The 14,941-nt window shown below is 44.0% G+C and overlaps 1 protein-coding gene across 1 annotated transcript in view; it reads right to left on the reverse strand.

Annotated features, from left to right (window-relative positions):
• rnaset2l (ribonuclease T2, like) overlaps nt 1–14,941 on the reverse strand; it is a 66,860-nt gene that overhangs the window by 35,933 nt on the left and 15,986 nt on the right. Inside the window, exon 5 of the mRNA XM_059951350.1 lies at nt 12,853–12,910. Within this exon, the coding sequence (XP_059807333.1) occupies nt 12,853–12,910 (58 nt within the window). The remainder of the gene's footprint in view (nt 1–12,852; nt 12,911–14,941) is intronic.

Below are 14,941 nucleotides of genomic sequence, written 5' to 3' on the forward strand. Positions count from 1 at the left end.
TATACAGATTACTCCAGACCGGGGTTGGTAGGTGCTGTGGCAGAGCAAGAGTTAAAATGGTGTGCTAACAGAGCAGAACGCAGACGCTTTGTACACAGGCTTTCTGGAAGTTTACTAAGGCAACAGTTAAGATGATAAGCTGATAGAGACGGAGAGCAGAAATAGATAAGTAGAAAACCTACAGCACAATACAGGTCCTTCGGCCTACAAAGTTGTGCCGAATATGTCCCTACCTTAGAAATTACTAGGCTTACCCATAGCCCTCTATTTTACTAAGCTCCATGTACCTATCCAAAAGTCTCTTAAATGACCCTATCGTATCCGCCTCCACCACCATCGCCGGCAGCCATTCCACGCACTCACCACTCTCTGAGTAAAAAACTTACCCCTGACATCTCCTCTGTACCTACTGCCCAGCACCTTAAGCTTGTGTCCTACTGTGACAACCATTTCAGCCCTGGGAAAAAGCCTCTGACTATCCACACGATCTACGCCTCTCATTGATAGTGCATATATAATAGTGTAGTCACCCAGTCTGAACTTGGCCCTTAAATGCCTGTCTCTTGTACAGCCTGGGACCCAAGGTCACCAAGCATACCAAGACAATAGAGGTGCAAATGGAGAATTCCTGGGCAACAGTTACTATTGGACAGTTATTTTACTAATTCTCAAGTATTATTGGCCTTTGACACATAGTTTTATTTGTCAATAGCACCTGAAATTTTGATTATGATTGGCACTTAAATATAATACAGAACTGTGCAAAAGTCTTAGGCACACACACACACACACACACACACACACATATATATATATATATATATATAGGGTGTGTGTATTTTTGCACACACGGCTAGAGTGTCTGTATTTTTATATAGTTCTGTATTTGTCAATGTGCAGTGGAGAGCGAGTTTGTAAATCCGATGGGAGCAAAGGATATTGGGAATGGATGGGTGTGGGACAGCTGGCAGAGAAGTTCCAGAGGTTGGAGGGAGAATGGTGGGGGTGTAGACACACCCAGCCCTGAGACATCAGGCAAGGTCTTTTGATTCCAAACAATTGGTTTATTGATCATTACAGAATGTCTCTCTGATGCTTCCCGCTCCCTCCCCTCTCCCTTCCCCTTTTCCCCAACCATGATCCCCCTCTCCCTGCCTCCTTCCCACTCTCAGTCCACAATAGAGAACCAGATCATAATCAGGTTTATCACCACTCGCATATAACCATATAACAATTACAGCATGGAAACAGTCCATCTAGTCCATGCCAACGCTTACACTCACCTAGTCCCACTGGCCTGCACTCAGCCCATAACCTTCCATTCCTTTCCTGTCCATATACCTATCCAATTTTACTTTAAATGACAATACCAAACCTGCCTCTACCACTTCTACTGGAAGCTCATTCCACACAGCTACCACTCTCTGAGTAAAGAAATTCCCTCTCGTGTTACCCTTAAACTTTTGCCCCCTAACTCTCAAATCATGTCCTCTTGTTTGAATCTCCCCTACTCTCAATGGAAAAAGCCTATCCACATCAACTCGATCTATCCCCCTCATAATTTTAAATACCTCTGTCAAGTCCCCCCTCAACCTTCTACGCTCCAAAGAATAAAGACCTAACTTGTTCAGCCTTTCCCTGTAAGTTAGGTGCTGAAACCCAGGTAACATTCTAGTAAATCTTCTCTGTACTCTCTCTATTTTGTTGAAATGTTATGAAATTTGTTTTTTTTTTGCAACAGGGTTACAGTGCAAAGCTTAAAATTACTACAGCACTGTGCAAAGCTCTTAGGCACCCTGGAATATATATATGTGCCTGAGACTTTTGCACAATACTGTACATATTTAATAAATATAATAAACAATTAAAAGACCCAACCCAACTACTATCCATAGCCACCTCTTACTCCTGGTGCAGGAGTAAGATCAGCTTCTACAGCCACCTGTGGACCCACCAATAGACAAATCCTTAGGAGAACATCGGACTCAACTCGAGTTATTGCATTGCCACTATGCAAATGTTGGGATTCAGAAATGCACAAAGTTTCTAATGGATCAGTATTTGTAAACAACCAGTCAATTTCTATAAAAATGTCATTTCTTTGTTCAATCTTCAGTACTGTTTGTTAACAGGGCACAAGTAAGTAGAGTGATTGGGGAATGAATGCAAGTTGTCAGAGTCAATGTGGGTACAGTCAGCAAGTGACAGAAAGTGAATCAAAGACACTAACAGTAAAACGTTTTGGTGTTACTGTAGCAGTGTAAATATTATGCCAGAGAAGTTCCTCAGAACTTGGTCAGCAGTGCATTACCAACTGTAGTTATACAGGTAGCAAAGTATCACCATTTTTCCTGCTAAATTGCAACTCGAGAGTGGAAACAGCCTTGAAACTTTTCAATCACTTCTATCACACCTGAAGGACTTCATTTAAAAAGAGTACCTGCATGAACTTCTGATATCCCAGAAAGGACACTGGGTCACTTTGGTTCACTTCCATAAGAGGACATATAAATAGGCACCCCTCACATCGTGGTAGTGCAGATGAATAGGACGATAGATGGAGAACTGGTCTGACAGATCTTTGACCCAGTTAATTCAGTTTGATTTATTCCCATTTATTCAAAGAATTCAACTGGAAAATTGAGATTATGCTGTGAATGAAGTGATGCTGAGACTGATTGCTTTTCTGAAACTATTGATGGGTATTAAATCTAATATATTAGTAACACACCAGATAGCTTAGTTATTCTACAGCTTTCTTTCAGACACTGTCCACAGTTAAAATATATTTATGGTGATACATGTTATTAATGAACATTTTAAACTGTTTAAGTTATCTCTGCAGTTCCATTGTTTGATCACCATCATCGTCGTCATTATGTGCTATGTTGTAAGATGTGGGCAATCGTGGTCTTTCCATATCTATGATTGTTCTACAGAAACTATTTGCCATTGCCTTCTTCTGGGCAGTGTCTTTACAAGATGGGTGACCCCCAGCCATTATCAATACCCTTCAGAGATTGTCTGCCTGGCGTCAGTGGTCACATAATCAGGACTTGTGATCTGCACCGGCTGCTCATACGACCATCCACCACCTGCTCCCATCGCTTCACGTGACCCTGATCAGGGAGGCTAAGCAGGTGCTACACCTTGTCCAAGGGTGACCTGCAGGGTAGCAGAGGGAAGCTAGCCCTACACCTACTTTGGTAGAGATAGATCTCCCACCCACCACACATATTGTTTGATACTGATTTATATAAAACTTTAAAAAGTAGTACAAATGGGAGCAAAAATAGTGAGGTAGTATTGATGGGTTGGTTCATCGTCCATTCAGCAGATACATGAATGATGTGTCCTGCTGATTAGAACCAATTTAATGTTATCAGGACCCCAGGGACTGGGATGTTGATCTGCAAGAGGATACTGATATTCCTTCTCTTTTCCTTCTATAGGTTTTGGGTGGTTTGTGAAGACAGTGTTTGCATCTTACTCAGTTCTTTGAGGTGCCTACTGTAGGTTGTCAACCTATGATACACAGACAGCTCAGTGCTGGTCGCTAATTCTAAACAGAAGCCCCAAGAAGTACCAGGTAAAGTTGGCAAAGAAAGTGCAAAGAGAGGATTGACCATCATCTGCAAGAAGACCAAATATCATGGATGTCACAAAGAAGAAAGAAAAGCAGAAGTGCGAAGCTGAACATGGACAAGGGAAGTTCAATTACCTAGGGAGCACGATAACCTCTGACAGTGTGGCTGATGTTGAAATTAGAGGGATTGCTAAATGCATGTTTGAGAGTTTGAGCAAGATGCTAAAGAATAACATCATTTCTATGGGTACCAAACTCAGTGTTGTGGTGCTATCTTCGTTCCACGCTAACATAGGGAAGTGAATGTTGGACAATATCAGAGCCAAATTAAGAGACTCCTGGATAGGTACATGAAGCTTAGAAAAATAGAGGGCTATGTAATTTCTAAAGTAGATTCATGTTTGGTACAGCATTGTGAGCCGGAGGGCCTGTATTGTGTTGTAGGTTTTCTATGTTTCTCTGTTTCAAGATGAATTTGCAGAAATGTGGTTTTTGAGAAGAATGATGAAAATAGTGTGGAAGGACAGAGTAACAAATGAGGAAGTGTTGTGAAAGGCTGGAATGAGCAGAGAGCTGATATCATCAATCAGGAAACGGCTGCTGGAATTTCTGGGACATGAACAGAAGAAAGGGAAGCACAAGCATCTTGCAGTGACGGGAAAAATGGATGGGTGAGAAAATTGTGGTTGACAGCACATAACATGCAAGGGACAGACAGGCAAAAGTTTTGAAGAGCTTATTAGAACTTCTCAGATTAAAGACTGATGGAAAACCATAACTAAATTGACTTTATTACTTACATCCTTCATTTACATGAGGATTAAAAATCTTTATGTTAAGTCTCTGTATAAATATGCAATGTGCAATTTATAGTAATTTTTAAAAAATAGTATGTACAACAGAATAGTCATTATAACATAGAAATACAGTAACTTAAGTGTGAATTAAGCAGCCTGGTGGAAGAAGCTGCCCCAGAGCCTGTTGGTGTGGTACCATTTCTCAGATAGTAGCTGCTGGAACAGTTTGTGGTTGGGGTGACTCGCGTCTCCACTGATCCTCCAGGCCCTTTTTCCACACCTGTCTCAGTAAATGTCCTGAATAGTGAGAAGTTCTATCTACAGATGTGCTGGGCTGTCCGCACCACTCTCAGCAGAGTCCTGCAATTGATGGAAGTACAGTTCCCATACCAGGCAGTGATGCAGCCAGTCAGGATGCTCTCAATCGTGTCCCTATAGAAAGTTCTTAGGATTCGGGGGCCCACACCAAACTTCCTCAACCGTCTGAGGTGAAAGAGGCACTGTTGTTCTCTTTTTACACACAGCTGATGTGTACAGACCGCGTGAGGTCCTTGGTGATGTTTATGCTGAGGAACTTAAAGCTGAGAGGTTGTTTTCTTAACACCACTATGTCAGGGTGATGACTTCCTCTCTGTAGGCCACCTCATTATTGTTTGAGATTAGGCCAATCGATGTAGATTCGTCAGCAAATTTAATTAGCAGATTGGCGCTGTGGGTGGCGATACAGTCGTGGGTGTACAGGGAGTAAAGGAGGGGACTTAGTACACAGCCCTGAGGGGCACCTGAGTTGAGGGTCAGAGGAGCGGAGGTGAGGGAGCCCACTCCTACCACCTGCCGGCGATCCGACAGTTAAATCCAGGATCCAGCTGCACAAGGCAGGGTCAAGGCCGAGGTCTCTGAGCTTCTTGTCGAGACTGGAGGGAATTATGGTGTTGAATGTTGAACCTGGTGGTGCTACCGACATGACTGAACAACAGATGACACAATAGCCACTGCTCTACATAGCAATCTTACACATCTGGAGAAGAAGGGTGCTTATGTGAGAATGCTGTTCTTGGACTACAGTTCAGCATTCAACACCATAGTTCTCACCAGGCTCCACAAGAAGCTCAGACACCTTGGCCTTGACCCTGCCTTGTGCAGCTGGATCCTGGACTTCTTGTCGGATCGCTGGCTGGTGGTAAGAGTGGGCTCCCCTCACCTCCATCCCTCTGACTCTCAACACTGGAGCTCCCCAGGGCTGTGTACTAAGTCCCCTCCTTTACTCCCTGTATACCCATGACTGTGTTGCCACTCACAACTCCAATCTGCTTATTAAATTTGCCAATGACACTACATCGATTGGCCTTATCTCAAACAATAACGAGGTGGCCTACAGGGAAGAAGTCATCTCTCTGACACAGTGATGTCAAGAAAACAACCTCTCCCTCAATGTCGTAAAAACAAAGGAGCTGGTTGTGGATTACAGGCGGAATGGAGATGACCTAGCCCCTATGGACATCAATGGATCTGGGGTTGAGAGGGTGAAGAGCTTTAAGTTCCTCAGTATCCACATCACTAATGATCTCACGTGGTCTGTACACACCAGCTGTGTGGTGAAAAGGGCACAACAGAGCCTCTTTCACCTTAGAGGGTTGAGGAAGTTTGTATGGGCTGCAAAATCCCAAGAACTTTCTACAGGGGCACAATTGAGAGCATCCTGACTGGCTGCATCACCGCCTGGACTAGGAACTATACCTCCCTTAATCAGGACTCTGCAGAGAGTGGTGCGGACAGCCCAGTGCATCTGTAGATGTGAACTTCCCATGATTCAGGACATTTACAAGGACAGGTGTGTAAAAAGGGCCCGTAGGATCACTGGGGACCTGAGTCACCCCAAACACAAACTGTTCCTGCTGCTACCATCCGGGAAATGGTACCGCAGCATAAAAACCAGGACCAACAGGCTCCGGGGACAGCTTCTTCCACCAGGCCATCAGACTGATGAACTCACTCTGATTTGAGTGTACCCATTGACTGTTCTATCTTTTATAAATTACCATGATGGCACATTGCACATTTAGATGGAGACGTAACGTAAAGATTTTTACTCTTCATGTATGTGGAAGACGTAAGAAATAAAGTCGATTCAGTTCAAATCCTGAGGCTCTTGCACCTTCTGCCTGAGGAAGCTTGTCGCAGGAACCAATGTACTAGTAAGACAACCAACAAAAGCAATGTGGTGTACAGGATCATCTGTGGACATTGTACCAAGAACGATGTTGGCTAGACAGGGCGTAAACTCTCAAACTGTCGGTATGAAGCCATGATCCATTGTCACTGATCTCAGTACGTGAAGATTGAGAAGGACCCACTTTAACTGGGACCCTGTGGAGGTTCTGGTGTAAGCAAACACAAAGCAGGCACAAGAATCTTTAGAAGTGCTGTTCTCTTCTGATAACTCCATAAACAAACACAGGGAAATTGATGCCAAACGCAAACCCCTAAGAGCCAAAGAAACATGAGCCAACAGATTTCAAAAATCAACTGAAGGGGCAGCCAGTCAGGATCAAGGCAAGTGAACAGGGGCCGATACAAATCGAGCACTCCCAGAGAGAAACAAACAGTTGAGGGTGTCTCCTCGACTGGTGTGGAAACATCTGCAAGCTAATTGCCAAGTTCAGCGAACACCACAACATCAAGTTTTAACAATTCCCTACAATCTGACAATCTACGGTATGACAATTCGTTTGACTCCTTACCATCAGGGACGAGATACTGCATTTGGACAAGAACTGTTAGGAAGGGAACCAGGCTTCTTCCCCCAGGCTGTGAGATGACTGAACTCCCTGCCAGCTCCCAGGTCTCCTCACGTGTGAAATGCCAGTCGCATCATACTGTTTACTTTTTGACTTGCATTGTAAATGCACCTTACGCAAAATGTCAATCTTCTGCAAAATATTTTATGATCTGTTAATTTATTTTTGGTCATCACTGTTGTGTGTGAGTTGTATGTACTGTGTTGTGCACCTTGGTCCAGAGGAACATTATTTTGTTTGGCTGTCTACATCAATATGGTTAAATAACAATAAACCTGAGCTTGAACTATTATTTTAACTCTTACAGAAAGCATCTGAAGTGATGTGCAGGATTGTGGCAGAAATTATGGAGAAAGTTGTTGGGACAGTGATGCAGCCTTGACAACATTCTGCTCTGAAATTTGATTTGTTAGCTTAGGTCAGGCATTGCATGCCATTGTGTAGCAGATGTAAAGAGCAGGTGAATTTCTGCAAGCTGTGAAATTTGATTGATGGAGGCCAAGGATTTTGTCAGCTCCAAAGAGGCCATACAGATGCTGCTTCCTGCAATTTTCTGGAACGAATGTGCAGTGAAGACTATGTCATTGTGCCAGTAAGTCGATGGAATGTGTACTGCCATCTATGGAGCAGATCTCTCTCTCTCTCTCTCTCTCCCTCCCCCCTTCCCCTCTCTTTTTTCCTCTCCCTCCCCCTCATCCTCCCTCTTGTCCTCCCCCTCTAAGTGATGTGCAGACTGTAATATCGAAACAGTGAGTTGTTGGTCTGCTATCTTGCAATGGTAGGAGCAATCCCTCTCTATCCCTTGTTAAAGAGAGAGAGGACCTGTGGGATGTCCGGCTGTTAGGATGGACAGTAGTTTTGGATGGTCTATAGATCTGTGGGCTTGCTATAGCTTGCATGGAGATAGTGGGCTGATGCTTTCTGCTGGAACAAGTGGGATGGGGGGGGGGGCTGATGCTTTCTGCTGGAACAAGTGGGATGAGGGGGTGGGCTGATGCTTTCTGCTGGAACAAGTGGGATGAGGGGGAGGGCTGATGGTTTCTGCTGGAACAAGTGGGATGGGGGAGGGTTGGTGCTTTCTGCTTGAACAAGTGGGATGAGGGAGAGAGCTGATGCTTTCTGCTGGAACAAGTGGAATGAGGGGGAGAGCTGACGCTTTCTGCTGGAACAAGTGGGATGAGGTGGTGTACTGATGCTTTCTGCTGGAACAAGTGGGATGAGGTGGTGGGTTGATGCTTTCTGCTGGAACAAGTGGGATGAGGGGGAGGGTTGATGCTTTCTGCTGGAACAAGTGGGATGAAGTGGTGGGCTGATGCTTTCTGCTGGAACAAGTGGGATGAGGTGGTGGGTTGATGCTTTCTGCTGGAACAAGTGGGATGAGGTGGAGGGTTGATGCTTTCTGCTGGAACAAGTGGGATGGGGGGAGGGTTGATCCTTTCTGCTGGAACAAGTGGGATGAGGGGGTGGGTTGATGCTTTCTGCTGGAACAAGTGGGATGAGGGGGAAGGTTGATGTTTCTGCTGGAACAAGTGGGATGAGGGGGTGGGTTGATGCTTTCTGCTGGAACAAGTGGGATGAGGGTGTGGGATGAGGCTTTCTGCTGGAACAAGTGGGATGAGGTGGTGGGTTGATGCTTTCTGCTGGAACAAGTGGGATGAGGCTTTCTGCTGGAACAAGTGGGATGAGGGGGTTGGTTGATGCTTTCTGCTGGAACAAGTGGGATGAGGGGGAAGGTTGATGCTTTCTGCTGGAACAAGTGGGATGAGGGGGAAGGATGATGCTTTCTGCTGGAACAAGTGGGATGAGTGGGTGGGTTGATGTTTCTGCTGGAACAAGTGGGATGAGGGGGTGGGTTGATGCTTTCTGCTGGAACAAGTGGGATGAGGGGGTGGGTTGATGCTTTCTGCTGGAACAAGTGGGATGAGGTTGTGGGATGAGGCTTTCTGCTGGAACAAGTGGGATGAGGTGGTGGGTTGATGCTTTCTGCTGGAACAAGTGGGATGAGGCTTTCTGCTGGAACAAGTGGTATGAGGGGGAGAGCTTATGCTTTCTGCTGGAACAAGTGGGATGAGGTAGTGGGCTGATACTTTCTGCTGGAGCAAGTGGGATGAGGGGGTGGGTTGGTGCTTTCTGCTGAAACAAGTGGGATGAGGGGGAGGGTTGATGCTTTCTGCTGGAACAAGTGGGATGAGGGGGTGGGCTGATGCTTTCTGCTGGAACAAGTGGGATGAGGGGGAGAGCTGATGCTTTCTGCTGGAACAAGTGGGATGAGGTGGTGGGTTGATTCTTTCTGCTGGAACAAGTGGGATGAGGGGAAGAGCTGATGCTTTCTGCTGGAACAAGTGGGATGAGGGGGTGGGTTGATGCTTTCTGCTGGAACAAGTGGGATGAGGGGGAGGGTTGATGCTTTCTGCTGGAACAAGTGGGATGAGGGGGAGGGTTGATGCTTTCTGCTGGAACTAGTGGGATGAGGGGGAGGGTTGATGCTTTCTGCTGGAACTAGTGGGACGCGGGGGAAGGTTGATGCTTTGCTGCTACTGGTGTGTGGGGGGAGGGGCCTTTCAGGTTCTAACAATTTTCCATAATTTGCCCTTTGGGTTTTTCCTGTTTTGTGGATGTCTGTGGAGAGTTAGGATTTCAGGATGTGTACTGTGTACAATCTCTGATTTAAATTGAATATCGATCATTTGAGAGCCCCTGCACTTAACAGAAACACTTCTGTCTCCTTGAAGATGGTTGCAATTAAAACACCTTTGAAGTTGCCTTGGGTTGGGTTGTGCGCAAATCTGAACTGGATAGTTTGCTGTGCAACGGAGTCAGAAATACTCAGGTCAAGGACTGAGTCAAAGCGAAGGTTTCTTTTAGATCTTCCTTCCAGATAATGTTGACTCTCCCACTCCTTGCTGTTTATGTCTATTCTCGAATCTCAGTGTTGTGTTACTTTGGGTGTCTTGACCATAGATGGCCATTACAGTACACATCATGGATATGTGACCTTCCAAACCTTTTGGTCACTTTCCACCTAGAATCTGTTCTGAAGTCCCAGGTTTTCTGGGTGATTACATACCTTCAGGTGATTGTACATTTGTTTTCTTCTTGAGTTACGCTGGAGATAAAACTGGGCTAATGTCGGATTAGAGTAACTGTTCAGTGTGGACCCTAAGCAGCAAACACTCAATTGCCATTTTTAGATACACCTATGCACCTGCTCATGAATGAAATTATCTAATCAACCAATCACAGGACTGCAACTCAATGCATAAAAGCATGCAGACATGGTCAAGAGGTTTAGTTGTTGTTCAGACCGGCTTAAGAATGGGGAAGGAATGTGATCCAAATGACTTTAACCGTGGAATGATTGTTGTTGCCAGACGGGGTGCTTTGAGTATCTCAGAAACTACTGATCTCCTGAAATTTTCATGCACAACAGTCCCTGGAGTTTTCAGAGAATGGTGTGAAAAATAACCAGTGAGTGGCAGTTCTGTGGACGAAAATGCCTTGCTAGTGAGGAGAATGGCCAGAGTATAGATTGTAAGCAATATACAATTAGCCTGCAATATATTGTGATGGTGACCATAGCATGCAGGGTCAACGTCAGGACGAACTGGAGGAAAATTAGACCTCCATACCCAGGGGTGGTTGATGCTAGACTAATTCAGACCTGTTGTCATAGCTCACCCAGTAAAAACAGCGATGCTCTTTTGATTTATTCTTTCTAGCGAAGCTGCACCTATTGCCTTGTTCTTTGCGGAGGTCTGAGAGAAGATGAGTAAGTGATCTTGCAGCGTGACTCAGGAACTCCTGGAGGTCAGATTGCCGGTTTGCTGCGACGCCGTTATTGCTCAGTCACAGAAGGACGCTGCACAGAAACAGGCTCTGTGGCCCTCTGAGTCAACCCTGACCATTACGTTCAAAGTAAACTTATCATCGAAATCCATATGCTCAGTGGCCACTTTCAAAATCCTGAAACAAGGACTTGACCCAGAACATCGGCAATTCCTACCCACCCCCCCCCCCCGATGTGTAGAGCATGTTGAGATCCTCCAGCAGATTTTATGTAGCTGCAGCCTCCAGCATCTGAAGTCTCCAGTACTACACCTGAAAATCTGTATACCACTCACGCCAAGATCGTCCATGGCTTCCAGGCACAATCTCCTTTGTGATATGTAGACAAGTCTTAATCAGCAGTAGCTATAAAATTCATGTTTCTATTTTAGAAAGGATATACTGACATTGGAGAGGGTTCAGAGAAGATTCACGAGAATGATTCCAGGAATGAAAGGGTTACCGTATGAGGAACATCTGGCTGCTCTTGGGCTGTATTCCCTGGAGTTCAGGAGAATGAGGGGGGATCTCATAGAAACATTCCAAATATTAAAAGGCCTGAACAGATTAGATATGTTTAGCAAAGTTATTTCCCATGGTAGGGGAGTCTGGTACAAGAGGGCATGACTTCAGGATTGAAGGACGTCCATTTAGAACAGAAATGCAGAGAAATTGCTTTAGTCAGAGAGTGGTAAATCTGTGGAATTTGTTGCCATGAGTGGCTGTGGAGGCCAAGTCATTGGGTGCATTTAAGGCAGAGGTAGATCGGTTCTTCATTAGCTAGGGCATCAAAGGGTAGAGGGTAAAGGCAGGGAGTGGGGATGACTGGGAGAATGGGACCAGCCCATGACTGAATGGCAGAGCAGAGTCGATGGACCGAATGGCCTACTTCTACTCCTATATCTTATGGTCCTATGTTAGCTATTCCTGAATGAGGGCGACTCAGTATCATAGTAGTTAGCAGCGATCCAGGTTCAATTCCCGTGGCTGCCTGTAAGGAGTTTGTACCTTCTCCCCGTGAACATGTGGATTTCCTCTGGGTGCTCTGGTTTCCTCCCAGAGGTTCAAGAGGTACCAGTTAGTACGTTAATTGGCCTTTGTAAATTGTTCTGCATTTAGGTTTGGACTAATTAGGGAATCGCTGGGTTACGTGGCTCAAAGGCCCTGTTCTGTGGCGTATTTCAATAAGTAGGTACATGCTGTAGATAGATAGATAAATAAATAAACATGCTACAATTAGCAATCCAGTTACTCCTCGCAAATCATTAAAATCACGGTGATGATCAGAAAGTATGATATGTGGTAGAGCCAGTACTAAATTTTTGGACCACTAAAAATTACTTTCAAGTGATTGAAATATGGTTCACACTTTCAAACATCTACTAAATTAAGACCTCAAAATTGATAAAACTCTAGGTAAGTAGGGTGGCTTAATAGTTCTTGTAACGCTATTACATTCCCGCTTCTGTCTGTAAGGTGTACGTTCTTCCCCTGGCCATGTGGGTTTCCACCAAGTGCTCCAGTTTCCTCCCACAGTCCAAAGGTGTACAGGTTAGTAGGTTAATTTGTCACATGAGTGTGATTGGGCCAAAGGGTCTGTTGCCATGATGTTTCTTTAAGTAAAATCAATGTATTTTCGATTCCATAATGGAAGTTAGTATGGGCTGTCTCTATCTCCCTATCTCTTGTGGAGACACATATCCCCGTGATTCAATTTCCTATTTCTGGTTAACTGAGCATTACCAAATATTGTTATATAATTTGAATAATTAATTTTTGTTTTCAGCAGCTCGCCATATTACTCAGTATTAAACGAAATATCAATAGAGTTTTCTTTTTTCCTTACGTCAATGTCCTCCTTTGTCAAGTGCCGAGATTTATTGCAGAATTTGTGCCCATTTGGCCTGAAATGAAATACAAATAACATTATTTGACTCTGACAGTTTATCAAGTACAGTCTAACAATTGAGTTCTACCACTTAGTTCCATAAAATCCATTTAATCTGTCTAGGATCACTGGGGACCCGAGTCACCCCAACCACAGTCTATTCTAGCTGCTCCCATCCAGGAAATGGTACCGCAGCATAAAAGCCAGGACCAACGGGCTCCGGAACAGCTTCTTCCATCAGGCCATCAGACTGATGAACTCACACTGATTTGAGTGTATTTCTATGTTACATTGACTGTTCTATTTATTATAAATTATAATAAATTACTATCATTGCACATTTAGATAGAGACATAATGTTAAGATTTTTACTCATGTATGTGAAGGATGTAAGAAATAAAGTCAATTCAATTCAATTAATACATCTAATCAAATTTTGTGTCCAGTTGTGGTAGTTGACAATTCCAAGGAAAGTCAAAGGCAACTAATTAGTTATTAAGTTATTCTATCAAAATTAAAATGTTTTACATATTGTTTAAAAAATACAGTGACTTTTTTTCTGTTCTTTTTTTAATGGATTCCAATTAATAGGGACATATCAGGGCCAGTACATTTTGGCCCAATTAAGCGGCTGCCCCCATTTGCCAAAGTTTCATGGAAATAGTTAAAAATGTGTAAGAAGGAGAAATTGAGTAACAAATTATGTATTTAAATGAAATACAGAATAAATTAAAGCACCACCAATGGTACTACAGTACAATAAAACTGTATTAGTTCATAATAGTTATCAACAGAAGAATTCATCTGCACTGCATTTCTTTGACTGTAAATGAACAAAATCAGCGCAGACACCTAGTGTAGTTGATGGACTCCCTTTATACAATACTATCAATGATTTCATCCTCTAAATCTTCATTTTCATTGTAACATTCAAGACGATTGTCGATACCTTCAAATTCTTCATAGTGTTTAACTTGTTGATGTAATGAAATAATTTCATTTCACCCCTGCCTGTTTCTGTCATCTCCAAGCCTCGATGCTTGAAACCACAGTGAGCAAAACAGTTCTGAATTGTCTTACTGCTTATTTCTAGCCAACATCAGTGCCAAAATCATTGATTTTTGAACAGAAACACACACAACTGATGCTATTTAAAAACTGTTCACTCAGAACATGGTTTAACAAATGCACACATCTGATGCTAGTTAGGAATTGTTCGACAACAGTCTCCTGCACCAGTTAAGGGGCAGAGAGTCCCAAATTTACTAAGGGAAACCTGGCTATTTTCTGAATTAGTTTTTGTTCTTTATCAGATGTCCCAAATAAGTGGCTGACCCAATAAACTTAAATGTTCCCAGTATACCTGTGTCTACCACCAGCCCTGGCAGGATATTCCACACACCCACCATTCTTTGTGTAAAAAACCTTCCTCTGACACACTTTCCTCAAATCAGCTTAACATTATGCCCCCAGTACTTGGAGGACTGTGCTCAGTTCCGGTCGCCTCACTACAGGAAGGATGTGGAACCATAGAAAGGGTGCAGAGGAGATTTACAAGGATGTTGCCTGGATTGTGGAGCATGCCTTATGAGAATAGGTTGAGTGAACCCGGCCTTTTCTTCTTGGAGCGACGGAGGATGAGAGGTGACCTGATAGAGGTGTATAAGATGATGAGAGGCATTGATCGTGTGGATAGTCAGAGGCTTTTTCCCAGGGCTGAAATGGTTAGCACGAGAAGGCATAGTTTTAAGGTGCTTGGAAGTAGGTACAGAGGAGATGACAGGGGTAAGTTTTTTTTTACACAGAGAGTGGTGAGTGCGTGGAAAGGGCTGTCGGCGATGGTGGTGGAGGCGGATAGACTTCTGGGTGGCTACATGGAGCTTAGAAAAATAGAGGGCTATGGGTAAGCCCTATAGGTAGTTCTAAGGTAAGGACATGTTTGGCACAGCTTCGTGGGCTGAAGGGTCTGTAAGTTTTCAGGGTCTGTATTGTGCTGTAAGATTTTTTATGTTTCTATGGTATTAAACCACTTCCACTTTGGGAAAAA

The sequence above is a fragment of the Hypanus sabinus genome, chromosome 26, assembly GCF_030144855.1.
Source record: "Hypanus sabinus isolate sHypSab1 chromosome 26, sHypSab1.hap1, whole genome shotgun sequence".
Classification (NCBI taxonomy): Eukaryota; Metazoa; Chordata; class Chondrichthyes; order Myliobatiformes; family Dasyatidae; genus Hypanus; species Hypanus sabinus.